At 46.4% G+C, this 18,127-nt stretch overlaps 1 protein-coding gene across 4 annotated transcripts in view; it reads left to right on the forward strand.

The window, feature by feature from the left end:
• The window catches only part of PPP3CC (protein phosphatase 3 catalytic subunit gamma), an 85,991-nt gene extending 68,795 nt beyond the window's left edge, over window positions 1-17,196 (forward strand). For 2 of the 4 annotated variants that reach the window (XM_066639796.1, XM_066639797.1), the window contains 3 exons: window positions 1,206-1,303; window positions 8,149-8,178; window positions 10,953-17,196. In XM_066639796.1, the coding sequence (XP_066495893.1) occupies window positions 1,206-1,303; window positions 8,149-8,178; window positions 10,953-11,128 (304 nt within the window). In that variant the 3' untranslated portion in view covers window positions 11,129-17,196. The remainder of the gene's footprint in view (window positions 1-1,205; window positions 1,304-8,148; window positions 8,179-10,952) is intronic. The other 2 variants (XM_066639798.1, XM_066639799.1) reach the window with 1 other exon arrangement.
• Window positions 17,197-18,127: the final 931 nt, after the last annotated feature.

Genomic DNA, 18,127 nt, shown 5'->3' on the forward strand with positions numbered 1-18,127 from the left:
AGAAAGAGACAGTACTACCTCTTTACAGAACTGTCCAGGTTGAGGCAATACAGATCAAAAGCAAGTCAGCCCATAGCTGACTATAAACCATATTTGAGGAAAGTTATGGTGGGAAATTTCAGACCTGTACACACTTATTCCATCAATCCAACTTTGATATCATAAAATAAGCTTATTGTGATCTTCCTGATAGTTTACTAATAGAAGTGTCTTTTATGGAGGTGCTAATAGAGGTACAACTCTGCTGTGGAGTCCCTCTTTTCTGAGTTCATCCCACAGCACAGCTGTAGAATACAAGGATCTGTAATTATATGACCAATAAGGTCTTTCCCCAGGAGTCAGAACCCATCTCATGGGTAGCTAATACTATGGGAAGACCTACCCAGGTGGCCCTACCCATGTAGCAGCAGGCTTCTAAATGTTACAGCACATCATGACTGGATCAAAAGAAAGGTAGCTCTTGTGAGGATGTAGCATGTAGAAGACATCAGTGTTGAATGAATATGTGTAGACCAGTTAAGGGGTAGCCTTTTTCAATTGCATTTGATGGATAAGACAAAGTGACCATTTGCTTTGGTGTTGCCTCTGTCTCTTAGTTTGGCACCATTGGTGTCCACAGTGAAGATCTAAATACATGTTTCTCAAATGAGACAGGCCTCTCTGAGGAGTGGTGAACAGTTGCTTTGGAATGAATCCACGTTGCCACAGGTGCCTCAGCTGCTTTCTCTTTTGATTTGTCTGGGAGCTTTGAGGTTTCATTCTATTTGAGAAGACCTTGAACCATGATTAGAGACAGGTCGTGCAATATGGTGGTGACAAGCGTGAGGTGGGAAGTCCCAGACCCAAATCTTACCTGTACCGTGAACCTTGAGAAGACTGTTCTCCCTATCATTGTGCATAAGTGTTAGATGCAGCTGAGTGAAATGTCTCTCAACAGATTTCTCTCAAACACTCTTCAGCATGCACCATACCAACTCACCTGGTAAACACTCAGAAGGAAGTTGCAACTAGTCCTGATTTATCTGATGAGCATACCTGTAGGATGTCCATATTTGCAAGCACACATTTTGTATGCTTGTGGTACATTTTTAGGAGTTTGCTCAATAGCTGCTTTAGGTGTACATTTAAGGAAACTTAATTTTCCTCTTTCTGTGAAACCGTGTCTGTGTCCTGGGGTGTAGCTTGAGACTTTGTCTCTTTTGCAGAGAGGAGAGCGAGAGCGTGCTGACACTCAAGGGCCTGACTCCCACAGGTACTCTGCCCCTGGGGGTCCTCTCAGGAGGGAAGCAGACTCTACAGACTGGTGAGTACATGAGGAGCTACACCCTGTGCCTCTACTATTTTTGTGCTGGTAAAGAAGACTGGGCCTGTGAATTGTACCTGTGAGAGGTCTGCCAGAATTTGGGGGAGGGGCTGAGGATTCCTTTCTCCTCAGTGCCTGGAACTTTAAAAGCTAGACCTCGGATGCCCCAGGAAACTGTGGGCGGCACCCTTGGCTTTAGTCTCCAAAGCACCGAAGGGGTTGTGGAACAAACTGTGGAGAGGAATCGCAGGAGAGGGCCACTCGGATAGTTTAGTAGAAACCTGCCAAGGGTACTTGAGAGGAAGGATCTCAACTGAGGCATTTGTGTCATGTTGTCATCACTGGTGTTCTTGCTGGGAATAGAGGCTTGAAGCATGTGTAGCATTGCTGGCGTCTGTTCTTTGTAGCCGCTCTTCAGATTTCATTCCTTTTAACGGCAGTTGCCCTTTACGCTTCTGCTGCTGTGTCAGAGCACACACAAATAGTTTGCTTTTCTGTTCCCTCCTGTACTTAAGCCCATCTGTTCTCAGTGCTAATGTTGAAAACTCTCAGCTGTTTCCACTGACTGTAAGTTTTTTCAGAGACTCTTTCTGGGTATGTATTTTTGTGCAATTCCTGCAACTTGAAGCATTTGGGTGACCTTCTGCTTGTTAGACAAGTTACAAGGTAGGGGGAGCGATGCTCGGACTCTGTCCAGACCTAGCCTATTTTATTTCATTTCTATACTGCACATCTCTGCCCTGGCACTAATCCTTACCACATTCTCCTCCCTCCCCCAGTCTCCCAGAATTGTGAACTTGGTAGTTTTAAAAAAAAACTGTTTTTAACTGAGCTTGTAGTGTCGCATGCATGTCCCTGTATTACCATATATCAGATGTTGAACAATGAAGGAGCATTTTAGTTGTGGAGCATTTACTGAGGTGTGTTTTTTAAAAAAAGTATGGAACTACCTCAATAAATGGAGGTCAAGGAGTTTGAAGTACAGCCAGGAAGAGGGGCAAGACTTCTCCCTACAGCAGTGGCTCAACATTTGGAGACTTAATACCTTAGTTGGTCTTGAACTGGCAACGTGACAAGGAGCAGGGTTTCAGACCTGTGTATTCATAACTCAAGCTATTCTGCTCCCTGCTGGCTACAGACCCCATCTGTGCCTCATCTCTCCCTGCCCTAAACTCAGCAGGAACTGAGGCAGACACAAATGTTCTTGATTGAAGTAGTTGTGCACAATTTATAACGCAGTGGCTTGTTTTAAGGCCATGTGGAATGCCTTTCCTCCCCAGCCTTTGTGTGAATTAGCAGAACATGGTACAAAAAAGCACAAGTCTGGATACACACTCAGTGTGGGGGTCTTGTTATAAGTCAAGATTTTCCTGTTCACATAGCATTTCCCCGTTTAATTCTGTGTCTGTTTTATGTAAACTGCTCTGAAGCAGCCTCCTTGGTTGAACTTAAGTAAATACCACTGCATATCATTTGTCATCAAATGGCAGCCAAATATCAGTATTGAAATGGGATATCATTGGGAAAGATGCATGACAGGTGAGACTTCGTTGCAGCTGGAAGGCATTTGCTCCCCCAAAGTTGTCATCAGATAGTCACTAGATATTTGGTAGCTGAATTTGGCATCCTGGATTCAGTTTCACTGTTGATAGGTAGCTGCAGTTAACACTTAACCCCATAGGTGTGTCTTTACTTAATTCGTACTCTGCTTTTTCAAGTCAAAGGATTTGCAAGGGATCTTATATAAAGTAATAAAATGCAATTAAATTGTCGAAGCTATTAAAACCATTTCATAAACCATACTGTCAAAGGCATCAGTGTATTCACTGCCTCTTTTAGAGAAGAGCCTTCCTTCTTCTGATGACATTTAGTCTTTCACAGTTGACAGATAAATGTGACATTTAAATAAGTGCAACCAGAGGTCCCCCTGGCATCTACAATCAAGGGGAGAAGAAGCCATGCCCCTTTCAGCTGTTGCCAGGTTTTTCCTGGCTGTTTACATCAGGCCTGCCTCAGAAGTCAGCAGCCACCAAAACACCAGGCTGGCATCTTTGCCATCTCATCCCATCCACCCACCCAGCCCTTGCTGTTGTTTAGAGCTACTGTGCAAGGGCCAAGAGTCGGCACCTAGGGTTTGTTCTGACATCTGCTTCTGTAAAGGGAAGAAAAGTTATCTTATTACTGTTTTAATTGTATGTAAATTCCTTTGGCCTGAAAGGCAGTACATTATACAAGGAAATCCAGTCATTCAACATGAACAAGATTAGAAGTAGCTTGAGATGCCAGCCAAAGTGCTCATATTTTGTATTTTTAAGGTGAAATGGCAAAGGTTTAGCAAATGTTGAATATTACAAGCATATGTTACAAGCATGTGCACTGTCTATTTTACCATATGCACGCACAATGAAGAACACATGCAGTAAACTTGCATGTGCCTGCATGCTTTTTCCTACACACAAGTATAGGAAAATTGTCATGTGTGTAGCAGCTAAAAAAAAGTATCAAGTTGTGTTAATCTGTTGAGGATAGCGCTGATCAAACCTGCCGTAATCCCTTGTAGGTCAGCTTCCTAGGCAATCGTGACTAGCTGGGGGTCAGGAAATGAGTTATAGTAACATGTGTCTCTGGAGGGAACCCTGTAATCTAGTGTTTTAATCCTTTTCTGCTGCCAGCCTTTGAGCCTGGCACTGAACCAGCCCGATTTCCTTTCCCGGCGGTATTGAATGACTTCCTGGTGTACCACAAAGAGGTTTTGCTCTGGCACTTGCTATCCTTGATTAAATTTCTCACATGTGCCTGAGATAAGAGTACCATAGCAGAATCTCACTTGGTCAAACCAAACTGTAGTTTCCCAGGATTTGGAGTGCTCTTTCTCCAGAGAGGATGACAAACGTGAACGAGCTCTCTCTGTTAGGAGCCAGACTAGGAAACTGGCACATGAAGCCGTAGGTGTTGAGAACAGCTCCCTTTGCACCTGCTCTCTGGAGCTTTGTGGCAGACCACGCTTGGAGGACCATATGCTTCAGAGGCTGACTGGGTTCTGAATATTTCAGGCAGCCCATAGGCAGTGCATAGTGTCTCAGAACTTCTTTCAAAGGTTTGTTAACCTGAAAGGTAGGTTTTGTGCTGTCACTAGCTTGTAACTTTGAGATCTCTTTGATCTTTGGCAAGAGCAAAGCAGGTTGGAATTGCCCTCCCAGTGGTTTCCTTGTGTCTCTCCATCACATTTAATCTCAGTGCAGACTTTGCAAGTTCTACCTTCCTCAACCTCTTTCCAATCCTAGTTCTGTGGCTCCCTGCCTTTCGTTGCCTGAATGCCATCCTTTTTCCAGCAACTCGAGCATCAGCCCTCTTTGTTCCCATTTCCCGTTTTGCAGTTCTGTGCCTCCCTTTGTTCATTTTACCTCCTTGTTTGTATGAGCTTCTTAATTAATGTAAATTGAATGATCACTTGCTGTAATGATCTCTGAGCCCTGTTGTTCCTTCTGTTGTCCAAAGATGCCTCTTCTTGTGCAGTTTTACAGCAACTCTGTGAGAGAGGTCAGAAACATTCCCAGGGCTCTGATGATGGACCAAAGTTGGTGACTTGGGCTTGTAAATGAGCAGAGAGTTGAACCCCGGGCTTCCACATTCACTGTGCTGTTCAAGGAGGCATTCTGCATATAAAAACTGTGGCCTCAGGGAGACAATCATCCAAGCAATGAGTTGAAAGACTGAATTATAGAGTGTGCGTGCTCATACTTTCATACTTCAATGTCATACTTTCACTTTTCTCAAACCACAGGTGGCCACAATGCCCAAACCAACAAGGTGTGTTTTGAGTCATGTCTCTCATCTAAGACTGTGAGCCACACTTTGACCCTGGTTTGCAGTCCTAGTTCGGAGAGATTGCTCAAGCCAGCACTTACCAGTTTGGATGTCACAGCAAACTGTGGTTTGAGTGAAATAGGATCTAATTAAGACTTGTGCACAAGAGGATGAAGGAAGAGGGGGTATGCATGCATATGATTCATTTGCGTCATCTGAAAACTCCCATCCTCTCCCCTAATGCAGTCTTTGTTGCAGGAAGCAGGACTTGACTTGCTCCCTTAGCCGTTAGAGTAATCCAGTGGTTCCTGAACTTTTTCAACTGGCTGCTCCATTGACCTACTGGGCCATTGGCTATGGCTCCCCATTAGGGCTACAACCTTATACCTTGTATAGGCTAGCAGATTTTTTTTGTGAGGAAATGGCTCCCTTGGCTGGAAGCTCCCTGGGGAGCCGTAGCTCGCAGTTTGGGAACCACTGGAGTAATCTCTGAGTCTGTGTCCATCTTTCAGCAACGTGCTGCCTCTAGCAGAAAGCTGTTGATGTAAACTACCTTCCACCTCACCAGAGAAAGTAGAGTCCATCTTATATGCAGAATTGGGAGAAGGTGGAAGGACTCTGTGCTGTGCCCTAAGAAAGAAAAGAGTCTTCCTAAGGCTGCTCTGATCAGCCATAGGGCTGTTTGGGGACCCTTCTAGCAATGACAGTATTGAGATGGAATTCAGATCCACATCAGATATTTCCAGCGCAGTCTGCTGCACCCAGAGAGAGTAAGGCTGATGACAGCAGAACTCTGTCAACATTTTCACTTCGCAGTTCTTGTAAGCAGTTTAGCATACCTGGTATGTTTCAGGAAAGTCTTGAGTGATCAGGTGCAGACCAACAGAAAAAGAAGGCTGTACAGATAAAGAATCCCTAAGGGAGGATACAGGTTTCCAACTGAATCAGTTACTGGTTTTTCGTTACACCTCAGTAAACTGCCTGGCAGCTGAAATGGTTCAGTCCTTCTCATTAGTCCCATTTTGAGTCCCATTGAGTGGAAGTGAAAATATGCAGTGTTGATTTCTTCCAGCTAGGGGAATCTGTAGCCTCCTTGTTCCGGTCCCTTCAGCACCGAATGTCCTGTGCACTTTGGGTCATGACTTTATCTATACACTTGGTCCCTGAGTTACAGATGTCCGAGTTATGGACAGGCAGCTGCATTTGATGGCACGTTGTTGAAGGCGCAGTACATCTTTTGTGGTGCTTTCACACAGGCGTGATAGTGCTGGACTAGCGAGTTGGCTGTTTGAAGGTACGCACGCTCCGACTTCCATACAGACCTCCGACACAGAACCAGTATACATGTTGGGGTTTTAGTGTATCGAGTTGTACAGCACAGGGGTAAGCAACAGCCAGTCTGGAGCTGTGGCCCTTGCTTTGCCTTTGGCAAGCATCACATGCTGTCTTGTGCATTGTTTGCTTTCATTGAGCATGCTGTACTCCAAAGCAACTTTGTGTTGTGATGCCATTGTGTGGATGAGCGTTTCAGCAGAAGTGCAGGAGCTGAGAACAATAAGAAGAAAGGATCAAGGGGCCAGTTTGTCCAGGATTTGTTTCCAGTGGTGGCTGCTCAGCCAAGTACTGCTGGGAGGCTTGCAAGCAGGGCAGGAAAATGACAACTCTCTCCCCTGTTGTTTGTGTCCCACAATAGCGGATCTAGAAATTGCTTCTGGACATCAGGACTTAGTAGCAAATCACAGCAGCCTGTGACAGTTTGTGTCTACACAGGATAGAAAACAGCCCACAGAAGTTGCCCAGACTGGATTGATCTGTGTGTTTTTAATATATGTTCTAGGGTAGCGCAACATGAATTCTCTTAAAAGTTCAACTTAAAGCCGCAGTGTTCACCCTTGGCAAATGGAACTCTGCTGAAACACCCACAAAGGTCAAGCAACATGTGACACCGAATGCTTCAGTTGTGGGCTTATGTTTACTTTTGAGTAAGTCAGTTGTGTGAGGCCACAGTTTGGACCAGGGCTGTAGCATGGAGGTGAGCCTTTACCATCATGCTGTTTCCCCTACAGAAAATTGCCTCTCCAGAGAAATTGTTTGACCCTAAAAGTGCTGTTTGCTGCCATGGCATTTTTAGCGTTGAATCGCTTCTTCATATTCAGCTGGAAAACAGCATTCCCTCTGAGCTGCCATTCTGAACCACAGTCCTATGCAGCTGCTACACAAGAGTAAACCTAAGCCTGTAACCACACACAGAAGCATTTCAACATCCTGGCTAGCTTGACCTTGACAAAAACACTTTGCCTCACTTTGTAGCACATGCAGTGAGGTGCATGGTGACTGGCGATGGATTACAAGGGCAGGTCATAACCAGAAGCATTTTACACAGTGGATGAGCTGCCCAGCACTTTGCAGTGAAAACAATCCCATACTGAACCACTTGCAAGTTCTTTATGATGGCAAAAATCAATGACGTATGTTCAGCCACTTGATGAGTTGCTTCTCGCCAGTCTAACCGTCTAGGGAGGTGGGAGTGATCTGGTGCTACCCAGCCTTGTTGGGGGTCCAGGCCTCTGCCTCCTTTAGATTAGACTATGACTTCCAGTCACCTCAGCTCTCCCCACGCCAGCTTATCCTGCAACATCCATCTCCCTTCCTTGGAGATGGCTGCTTTTTCTTGAAACTGTTCTAGGCCATTGTAAGGCTGACTGCAGCTGCCCCCACCTATTAAATACAGGCACACAAGGTGATGGGAGCATTTTGTTCCTCGGTCCAAGCACTGCTAGAAGAAACTGGCTCTGAGGTAGCTGCTGTGTGCCTCTGGTCTTTGCAACTCTGCTCTCTGTTCATTGGTCTCCATGAAATGGCATCAGGCAGTCTACCCAAGTGTCCCCCATGCCATCCTTCTCTGAAAGCTAGTCTTCATCACAGTTCTTCTACTGTTGGGACTGGGTGGGTTGTAGGTCTCAAGCTGTGGTGGTACTAAGTTCACTCACTCTTTTCTGTCTTCATTTTTGCATGCCACTGTTCCTTCTGTATTACAGCCACAGTAGAAGCGGTAGAGGCACGGGAAGGTATGGCTAGATTCTTGCAAGAGCTTTGATGGTTTGTGTGTTTGCTCATTTTTGTTCCCCCCCCCCCAGAGCTGTACTGTCAGCAGTGTGAAAGCTTTCTATTCTTGCATCACCAGAAGTGGAGGGCACTTGTGCACCATTGGTTTCTTTGATCTGTCCAAGTAAGAGCACAAAGGTGTCCTTGCTGCTTGATCTTTATTGCAGCTGTCCTCCTAGCTGGAACGGTGATAGGCCATAAACAACTACGGGTGCCATATAGTACTCTACACTGAGTAGCCTTCAGTGACTATTATTTTGTTTGGCTAGCTCCTGGGACCAAAGTGTGGGTTTGAATCTATTCTTTGGGATTTCTGGGTGTGCCAGATTACTGCAACAGAATCTAGGCCAGCTCAGTCAAGCTGGGCACACTAGGTGGTTTGCCTGCCATGTTGGAAGCAGCACACAAATCTTAGTTCTCGTGCATTTCTGACATAGCCCACTTGAAAATAAATGTGTCTAGCACATAAGACCATTAGGCCACCCAGCCCAGTGTTGTCCACTCTGAGTGGCAGCAGGACTCTGGGGTCTCTGGCAGGGGCTCTAACAGCACAATCCTATACATGGCTGCTCAGAAGTAAGTGTCGTGTTCAGTGGGACTTACTCCCTGGACAGTATGCATAGGATTGCAGACTCAGCCTTGCTGCAGCAGATCCTTTTCCCTGGAGATGGCAGGGGTTGAACCTGGCACATTTATTGCACAACGCATTCCTTCTGCCACTGAGCTGTGACCCTCTCTCTTCCCATTTCTGCAATACACTTATGACCCTTGGCAAAGTGCATGCTTGGCTATAAGGATAGTCTGGATTCTCTTTGCATGGCAGCCCACCCATGTGGCAAGCTGAAGCACCTGCTTCACGTAGGCTGTGAGGGGGGCAGTGAACTGGCAGAGTGTGCTCAACACCCCACCCATCCAGTTGCTGCCCCATCCTTCTCCATGTTGAATTGGGGAGGGGATAAACTTCTTTCTCCACTGCCATTATCAAAGAATGGAGCTGGAGGGGGAAAACAGGTGGTTGCTGAGATCCTGTTCCTGATGGTCCTCCAGCTGTCAGGAAGTGAACCTCTGCTCCCCTCATGTTCTGCAGCTTTTCAGGCTAGGCAGGGGGAGGATCTTGGGAGCAGCAGTCTCCAGATCCTCTCTGACCAACCATTTTTGCAGAGATGGCAAGCAGAGATGGCTCACACGTGTTTCAAAAAAGCCTGAAAACAAAGCAGAATTTGTGTGCCACTTCAGACATCACTCAGTCCACGCCTGTCTTCTTGCCAAACGCATTGTGGTAAAACTTTCATTCATAGTAATCAAGGACCCCTTTCTCCCTGGCCTCTCACCTTTTGCCTTCCCTTTGGATGGACTTTGTTAAAAGCTTCAGTTCAAATTGCAAAGATCATCCAAATTCTTGTGCCGGTTTCGTTTCTTGCTAGCAACAATCATACAGCAAGTGTCACTGGGCAAAATGGAGCTTGAAAATGGCAGTCTTTACACTTGGCAGTGCAATTATCCATTATAAAACCAGCTGGCTTCATTGGTTTTTTTAAAAGCAATCTGCAAAAGGAAGTATTTGTGCTTAACCTTTGGAGTAGTGCTGGTTTTGACTCTATAAAGAACTTAGCAATCTGGGAAGATTGAAAACCTGCACTCTTCGAAACCTACCTGTCAATGGCAGACCAAAGAGCAGGGCCTCCAAGGCAGATGTGCCTTCGAGGTCCTGCTCGCTGGTTTGCTTTGGCAGGCACAAGAGGCAGTGCCTTTTTGGTGGTGGCTCCACCATTGTGGAACTCCCCTTTCCCAACAGACCAAGACACACTCCACATTGGTGGTTTGTAGGAAGAAACTCAAAGTGTATATTTGGCAAGGCCTTCTCAATTGTTTCTTCATTTTAATGTAACTAGAGTTTCTATTGTTTGAATTATTTGTTATTCTTCTCATCGGTTTTTTGCAAGCTGTTTTGATCTCTTGGAAAGGCAGCCTGAAAACTAAGTAAATAAATAAGTTCCTGGTCATGCAAGATTAAAAAGCAACACTTGTCTTTTTGATCCAAAGATGAGCTCATTCTCTTTCTTTTTGCTGTTTTGTGTGTGGTGGTGTTGCAGTGAACTTTGATTTAGTCCTCACTTTTATTTTCATTTGATGTTTTCCAGCTTTCAAGTGTGCTGCTGTTTCACTGCACTAATGCCTTGTTTTATAGAGCATGTGTCTGACTTGCTGCCTTATTCCTCCCAAGGCTTTAGACCAGGAGTTGTACTGAGCGAAAAAGAGCACCAGTGAGATGTCTCTGCCCAGGAACGTCTTAGGTTGGAGACAGACGATGAGTTTCAAGAGAGTGACTTGAGAGAGGCGTCTTTTTCTGTGGTGTGCCGCGTGTAGTTGTGCTTTTGGCCCACTGCCACCTGTACTCAGACAGGTTTTGTTTGCAGAGTTTTTGAAGCAGTACAAGATCCTGCCAGGCCTCTTTACCAGAGTGGGATGGGTGTACAGTGCCTTCTTTCCACACGCCTCCAGCTTTGTGGGAGAAGCCTCTTGTCCGACTCCAGTCTCTGTTAAAGAAGTCTTTTCACATCTGGCAGCGTAACAGCATCCAGCGCCTTCTGGGGAAACCTCCCTCCCAAGTCAGACACATGCTCCCAAGTCTCCGCTCCGCTTAGCAGCAGTGTGGCGTGACTGCAAACGTTGTTCACCGGCCAGACTGTGAAACCCTCCTACTTACTCTTCTTGTTGTGTTTCTCTTACCCTCTAGCCATCCGTGGATTTTCACCACAGCACAAAATCCGCAGCTTCGAAGAAGCCCGGGGCCTGGACCGCATTAACGAGCGCATGCCGCCACGCAGGGATGCCAAGCACCCAGACGGGCCGGTGAACTTAACCTCAACAAACTCTGCGGACAAGAACGGGACAGGGAAGAAAGCCCAGTAACGGTTCAAGCGCCCAGTGTGTGTATCACTAAAGGATCCAAAACTTAACGAATTCTATTTATTTATTATGAAGGTGGGGACGGGAGGGAGGGTTGGGGGGGGGAAGAAACCAACTTAGCCTGGAGGCACGTCCATTATCCAGTTTGCATTCATTCTGTAAGAGAGGTGACCATTTTGTAAGTTTTTTAAATTTTATGTTCAGTATATAAAATGTCATCCTTTTTTTAATTTAGGAATGGGTCTAAATACTAGTGCATATATAGAGTGTTGTTCTGTACAGAGGGAAGGAGCCTTTGGGGGGGGGAGCAGAAACAACCCAGAAGCACGTCTGGTGTCTGACGTATTGGAAGAGATTTAAATTGATGCTCCTTGGTTTTTTTTAAGTGGCATCGTTTCATTTGAAAACAATCTTTTTCTCCTCCCAGTTTTTGCTGTTTTTTTCTTCTTTTCTCGCCGCATCTGATGCTCCATCAGTTGATTTCCATTAAAGGCATGTTGCATAGGGCGATTGGTACACTCTCTCCTTTTGGAAACACTTTATCAGAGGCAACTGCAGAGATCCCAGTCTGCATGAGTCGTCGGAACTGGGGAATAAAAGCCTCCCTTATCCATTCCCAGTCCCTCAAATGTTTGTATTGTTTTCCTTCTGGAATCCAGTTTCAGAAAAAAGAAAAAAAAAACCCTCTTGGAATTAACCCGAACGGGTGGGCTTCGATGAATGTGATCCTGTGGCATCTATTCATTTGAAAGCCTCACACTTTTGGCTTCACAGCTGGCTGCTTGTTTAGTTCCACAGATATGCCCGCATTTGACATGCATCAACATCAAACAGGTGGGATTTAAGTATGCTGCTCTTGACATGAAAGCAACCTCCACAGATTATTGCAGAGTCCTAAACTGAAAGTGAAAACCTGCACGAGATTTAGTATTTTGGGAAAGCCACCTTCCTTCTTCCCACAATCCACCCCTCTGACACGCTGTGCCGCAATAGCTACTTAAATGGTGAGCTGCCACAAAGCACATGGGTGACTTGAACACACGGGGCCTCCCATGTTCTGCATTCTCAATGCTTTGGGACCAAAGTGGTAGCGTGGGAAACATGAGCTGTAGGAAGACGGCACGATTGTGTTTGTGCAAAGTTCTGCACACAAGCCACACTGCTTCCCTGGTCTGAATTGCACTGTTTGAGTGTGGAGCCTGGGATGGTCCTGCCCTTGCCATGTGATCAAGTGGGGAACCCATGCAGGCTGTGAGTGGGCACTGGGTGGAGACTATCTTCACTGGGTGGCGAGAACCACCAGAGTTGAAAGCGTCCCTTGCCTGGCTTAACACTTCACCCGACAACGCTCTCTTGGGCTGCATATAAAGGGCTTCTTAACTGCCAGGGCAGTGTGTGCTTGTGATTCTTCTGCCTCCATTGTGGTCACAAAACATGACCCTTCCACATGGCACTAGATGACTCCTCATTTTGATCAACAAGTACTGGCTGCTGTGAAAGCATCTTTGGCCAGTGGTCAGTTCAAGGGCAGGGGTGGGGTCGGGTGCACAGTCCCACTCTTCTCTAGTCAACATTGAACAGTTCTTGGCAGGTCTGATCCGGAAACTCAGCCTGTCATGTCAAGGTGAAGGTGACTGCCTGACCACGGAAACTGGGAGAGAGCTGTGAGGCAGGCTTTAAAAGTGGCAGACTGAGAGTTGCTTCACAAGTGTGTGTTTGAAAAGGGTGGCAGCAGTATTGCTTGGCTGCAGGCAGGTAGAGACAGGTCCCTGAAAACATAGCCCATGGGGGGCCTGCAGGCCCCTAATGGCCGCTTCTCCCTCAGTGTGTCTGCTGTGTGTTGAGGCTGCCCATGTGCCTGGCATGTCTTTCTGAAGGAAAATCCCATATAGCTTCAGCCAGCCCCGTTGCATTTTATCCTGTAAAGTGTCAGATATAAACTCCTGGGTTTATATCTGACAGCTCTAAGCCTTGCCTCTTCCTGAAAGGATGGAAGACCTCTGGATGCGCCTCTTGCGTTTGTCTTGAACTGTGATGAAGACACAGCAGAACATCTCGGTCTTGTTCTCTGCCAAGTATTGTACAAACTCTCTGTAGCTTTTACAATACGTGGAAAAAATGTTTACTCCAGGCTTCAGTTGGAGACTGAAATAGCCCTGTAGGCGACCTGTGAGTAGTGTTGCTGGCAATAGGACCCATTCGAGGAGAAAAGCAGCTTGCTTTTCTCTGCAGGAGGAAAGTCGCAAATGGACGGGGCGCTACAGTGAGAAAGCGAGGAGGACAAAGCTTAGGTTATGGCCGATTCTGTACCTTCTGATCACGCAAGTTTGCCGCCAAGTGGTGTTGCACTGGAGAACTTAGGGGAGAGAATTTTGGAATGGAACCAGTTAGTGGCTGGCAGCTGGAGTCATCTGCGCTCTTTAATTCTTTGAAGGCCATTTGTTTTCAGATCTGAGCAGCCAGCAGAGGAATTGTCTTGTGCCAAATAGCAGCAACTGAACAGATGTGGTGCCCTTTGAAGGTGGGCTTCCTGTGTGCAGAGCAGCAAGCTGGCTAGCTTTTTTCTAATGACTCTGACAGAAAACCAAGCCCCAGTTTGGGGGGGGGGGAGAAAAGGGGAAATAAAAATAAAATGCAGATGTGGTCATTTGTTGAAAAGAGGTCCAGATGCCCTCCCCTTGGAGTCACTTCAGTCAGTGCAGCCGTAGCCCCTTCCTGACTGGTGTGATACCTGACCCAGTCTTCCATGGACAATTCCTGCTTCCAGCCTCTTGTAGCTTAATGGCTTAAGAGCAAAAGGAACCATCCAGGCAGTGCTCCAAAAGCAAAAGGTGGCCTTTTAAAAATGGGGCTGCTGTTCTTTTTTCCACTTTGGGTCTAGGCTTTTCCTGTAGAAATCTAATTGTTATATGGGTTGGTCTGTCTGCATTTCACAGCAGATTCTGTTTCAGGGCTAGGTACCGCTAAGTTAGTTGGTGCCATCATTTTAACATGGATGTTGCCTTGAAACGGCGCAAACGTTCATTCCTCTGGAACAGGGGTGGGCAAACTTTCAACTTTTAGGGATCCTGGACCTTTAACAATTGTGTAGGAGAAAGCATTTCAGCAGGTGCAGCTTGTCATCTGACATTCCCTCTTCTATACAATTATTAAAGGTCCAGGATCCCTAAAAGTTGAAAGTTTACCCACCCCTGCACTGGAAAATTAAACATTCTATTTGTGTTAAACAAAGTGCTCCTCCTGTGGTTTCTGTGGGGCCTAACCAGGGCACCAGTTCTTGTAGGATGTGCTGAGAGTGAGGCCTCTGCTTGCTCCTGTTAAGATGCAGGTAGCCTGGCCTTGTCTGGAGTAGGTCTGGTTTTGTGACAGACACTTGAGAATTACCTAGGTAGGATAAGGAAATGAGCACCCTTGTTGCATGGATGTGGGATTACGGGGTTGCCGCACTTGCTTGATACTCTGAGGAATGTGTGAAGACCTCCATCCATTTGGTTAGGCTCCATTGTATTTACAGTAACACACAAGCAATGGATTTTCCAAGGGGACAGGGACAACTTGTTACGTGAATATGCAGGAAAATCCAACTGTGTAGGCAGGAGTATTTGCATGTCTTAAGAAGTCATGTAAAGCAAATGTGTCACCTAAGCTACACCCTGCTGCACCTCTTGTGTAATGGGGGGCAATGCTTGCTTAGCTGGCTCTGCCTTGGTTCTCAAGCCCAGAAAGCTGTCCAGATACTCTTCTCCCTATTCATCCTTGGTGGAAATGTTATTCCTGGCAGTGGTGTGCATGTACCCCTTCTTTGCTTGCATTAGCTGTATGAAGTCCGTGAGATGGGAAAGACTTTTGGGCCTGAAATACCACAATCTTCACGTGTCCTTTGACACGCTTGTCACGGGCTCATTTCTTCCCACCATCCTCTTCCAGATCTTTGTTCACCCATCTTGCTTGTTCTGCTCCAGAATTACCCGGTTGCAAAGCAAACGCTGTCTGCTAACTAGCTAGCAAAGTTTTGTGGGTTTACTGCTGGCATCCTGTGCATCACCAATTGAGTCATCTGTCGGGTGTCCCTCATGCCCTCAAAGCAGGTTCATAGTTTCTGATTGAGTCACTGTTTGCCGGGGAGGGGAGGGGAGGGAGAGAGCTGGTAGTTGCTGAAATGGCAGTGCCACGTAGTCCCCAAGCATGCCAGAGAGGCCCCATTTTCAGTTGAGCAGCTCGAAGCACAGATGCGGTTTGGAGATGGGGTGATCCCTGGCTTCCTCAACTGGGTTCTCTCCCGTTTCTCCCAGTATTACTCTGATATCCGAAAGGAAACAAGAGCACCATCTCCCACAAGTGACAACATTCAGCGCACTTGCCATCAGGCCCAGCCTAGGCTCTGGTTGCTAGGGAAACCCATTTCCTCCTTACAACATGCAGTGTTCTTGTGGGGGGTGAGCAATAGCGGTGCCATTTGTGGGGAGAGTGGGTGTTAATTAGCTCCTGATGTGCCAGTGCTCATTCCTGCAACATGCTGTCAACCAGCATCTTTTCATTGAAAGGGTTAGGAATTGAACCAATGTGGTGGAAAGGGGGGACAGCAAGGGGTAGACTTTGGCTAGGAAGGGGACACCTTCACCAGCTGCAGTCACCCAGGGCCCTGCGGGACCCCTGCCTTCTGTTGCCATATTAGCAAACAAGAGTTGGACGTGCAATATGCCAACCAGCTTCCAGTATTGAATGCTGAAGCCTAGTGCTTCCTCAAGCCCCCTTTTGCTTTGACCTGGGAAAGAGACTGACCACATGCCTGACGTGGTTGGCACCAGTTTCTCTAAGGCTTGGTCCCAACACAGCATCTCATTATTTCTTAACTAGAATTTGAAATGGAGGTTTAACACGGGTGAAGGAACCCCAGTTAGTGGTAAACGTGGTAGAGGTTGGGGCCAGCACAAGCCTCTGTCGTGGTCAAAGGTGGGGGGGGATTTGTTGATCAGAGGGGAGGACGTACGAGCAGGTGATTTAGCAGTTGGTCCTGACTTCTCATCCGCAGCTGCGTTAAGCTTGCAGAAGCTCTTAGAACTGCCTTGGTTGGAAGATGTCAAACAAGGCTCTAGCTCCCCAAGAATCAACCATTAGTCATATGCACAAGTCACAACTCGGTTGCAACATGTGGTCCATGTCTCCTGCCGGACCCTGTCATAGCTGTAGAAGGAGGATGGGGGGGGGCGTTGCTGTTTAGAGCAGCCCTGGATTTGGGGGGGAATGAAATATTGCCTTTTTCAACACAATAACTCGGGAAACACACTTAGACTGGCTGCCCAGTCTGAGAAACCAACAAGGAAGTCTGTCTCAGCACTGTTGAATGTCTGAAAAAGGTCTCGGCTTGCCTCCTTTTCCATTACACCCGTCTCCCTTTCCCCCTCTGTTTAAAAAAAAAATAAAAATTTATGGACAGAACCTTGATCTACAAGACCTGCAAAAAAAAAAAGAAAGCTAAGAAATAGGCCACTAGCCCGTGGGATTCCAGAGTGTTAAAAGGCAGTATGCACTGCCCCCTTTTGGTGAGGCTGCCACATAAGTAGCCTCTTATTTTTTAATTTTATCTTGCATGTTTAAAAGCAAGGTGCATGTAACAAGGAGGGGAGTCCACAATGGGTCTTCCAAACTTCAGGAGCAAAGGTGCTTTCACCTCATTGAAGGGAACTTCTCCTACCATGACGGTGTCACCCACTCGCCTCTCCCTGAGAAACCACGTTTAGCTCGATTCTCCCACCAGAGCACCTGGTCAGCTTTGCTCATCCTATCGAAGGTGGGATTGCAAACCCCCCCCCCCCGGGAATGTGTGAGGAGGACTGAGGTTCTTGATTCTGAAGTGGTGTTTGCCCATTGCCTGGAGACTGCCTCCTTTATTTTTCTTGCTCTTTTTTTAGTTATGTTTTAAAAAAAAAATTGGTGAAAAATGTTATTTATTGGCAGAAATTATTTAATATAATTTCTCTTTTGTGAACAAGGAATGAATTTGTTAGAACTGTCTTAATGTAAATTGGAAAGTCATCTTTAAGGAAAAAAAAGTTAAAAATTAAACGACAGTTGTTTGGCTCCAGTGTCATTTTTTTTTTTAAAGTGCTTCAGTAGCACCCCTGGTCCAGGATGGTCTCAAAAGGGGTGAGTTTGCATACCTTCTTGGTAGTCTTCCCCAGAGCAACAGGACTGCTCTAAAATGGCACAAGTCGGATGGATCTTCCCAGCCTCTAGTTCTATTTGCAGTTCTTTTAGGTTATTAGACAATGAGATAGCAGAACCGCTGAGAACCATGATGTTGGTTATCCAACAGGTAGTAAACTTGGTGGAAAATGGGCATTGTGCTCAGGATGCCTGTCAAGTAGCAATAAATACCCAAAGTATGACTGAAGTCTTCCTGGCAGGCCAGACTTTTGGGAATTGTTGGGAATTCTTTACAAATCATGGCAAATTGCCTTCAGTGGAGGATGCAACTCCGTGGTGGCCCTCCTGCCAAAAACTTTGGACATCCCTGCTGTACAGGATGTTCCATGGCAGCCATACTATTGTTTTGCCAGCAGGGGACAATGTTGTCTTCATAGCTGAAGTCTGGTTAAAACAGCGGCCAGTGTTGAAGGGAGACTGGATGAGTACCTTTCATTGCCTTTAAAATACAAAATGCTATTTAAAAAATTAGCCCCTTACTTAGTTAACAACCTGTAGGTGCCTCTCAACAGGTACAGGCAGTGAGGTCTGTTTCTTGCATGACAGCCTGAACCTTCTCTTTTGAACTTGGATCCCGAATAAAATACGTTTGTAAAGGGCGCAATCCTAACCTAACCTGTTTGTTACCTTACCTTGGGGCTGCATTGCAGCTAGGTCAGGGCTGGAATATTGGTTAGGATTGCTCCCAAAAAGTGCCGTGCCCCCTGGTGTCAGCATAAAAAGGCTTCCCTGAATAAAGAGGTCTTAAGACCCAGCTGAAAGGACTCTATAGAGGGAGCTCTGTAGTTTTTGCCT

This window comes from Tiliqua scincoides, chromosome 11, assembly GCF_035046505.1.
Source record: "Tiliqua scincoides isolate rTilSci1 chromosome 11, rTilSci1.hap2, whole genome shotgun sequence".
Lineage (NCBI taxonomy): Eukaryota > Metazoa > Chordata > Lepidosauria > Squamata > Scincidae > Tiliqua > Tiliqua scincoides.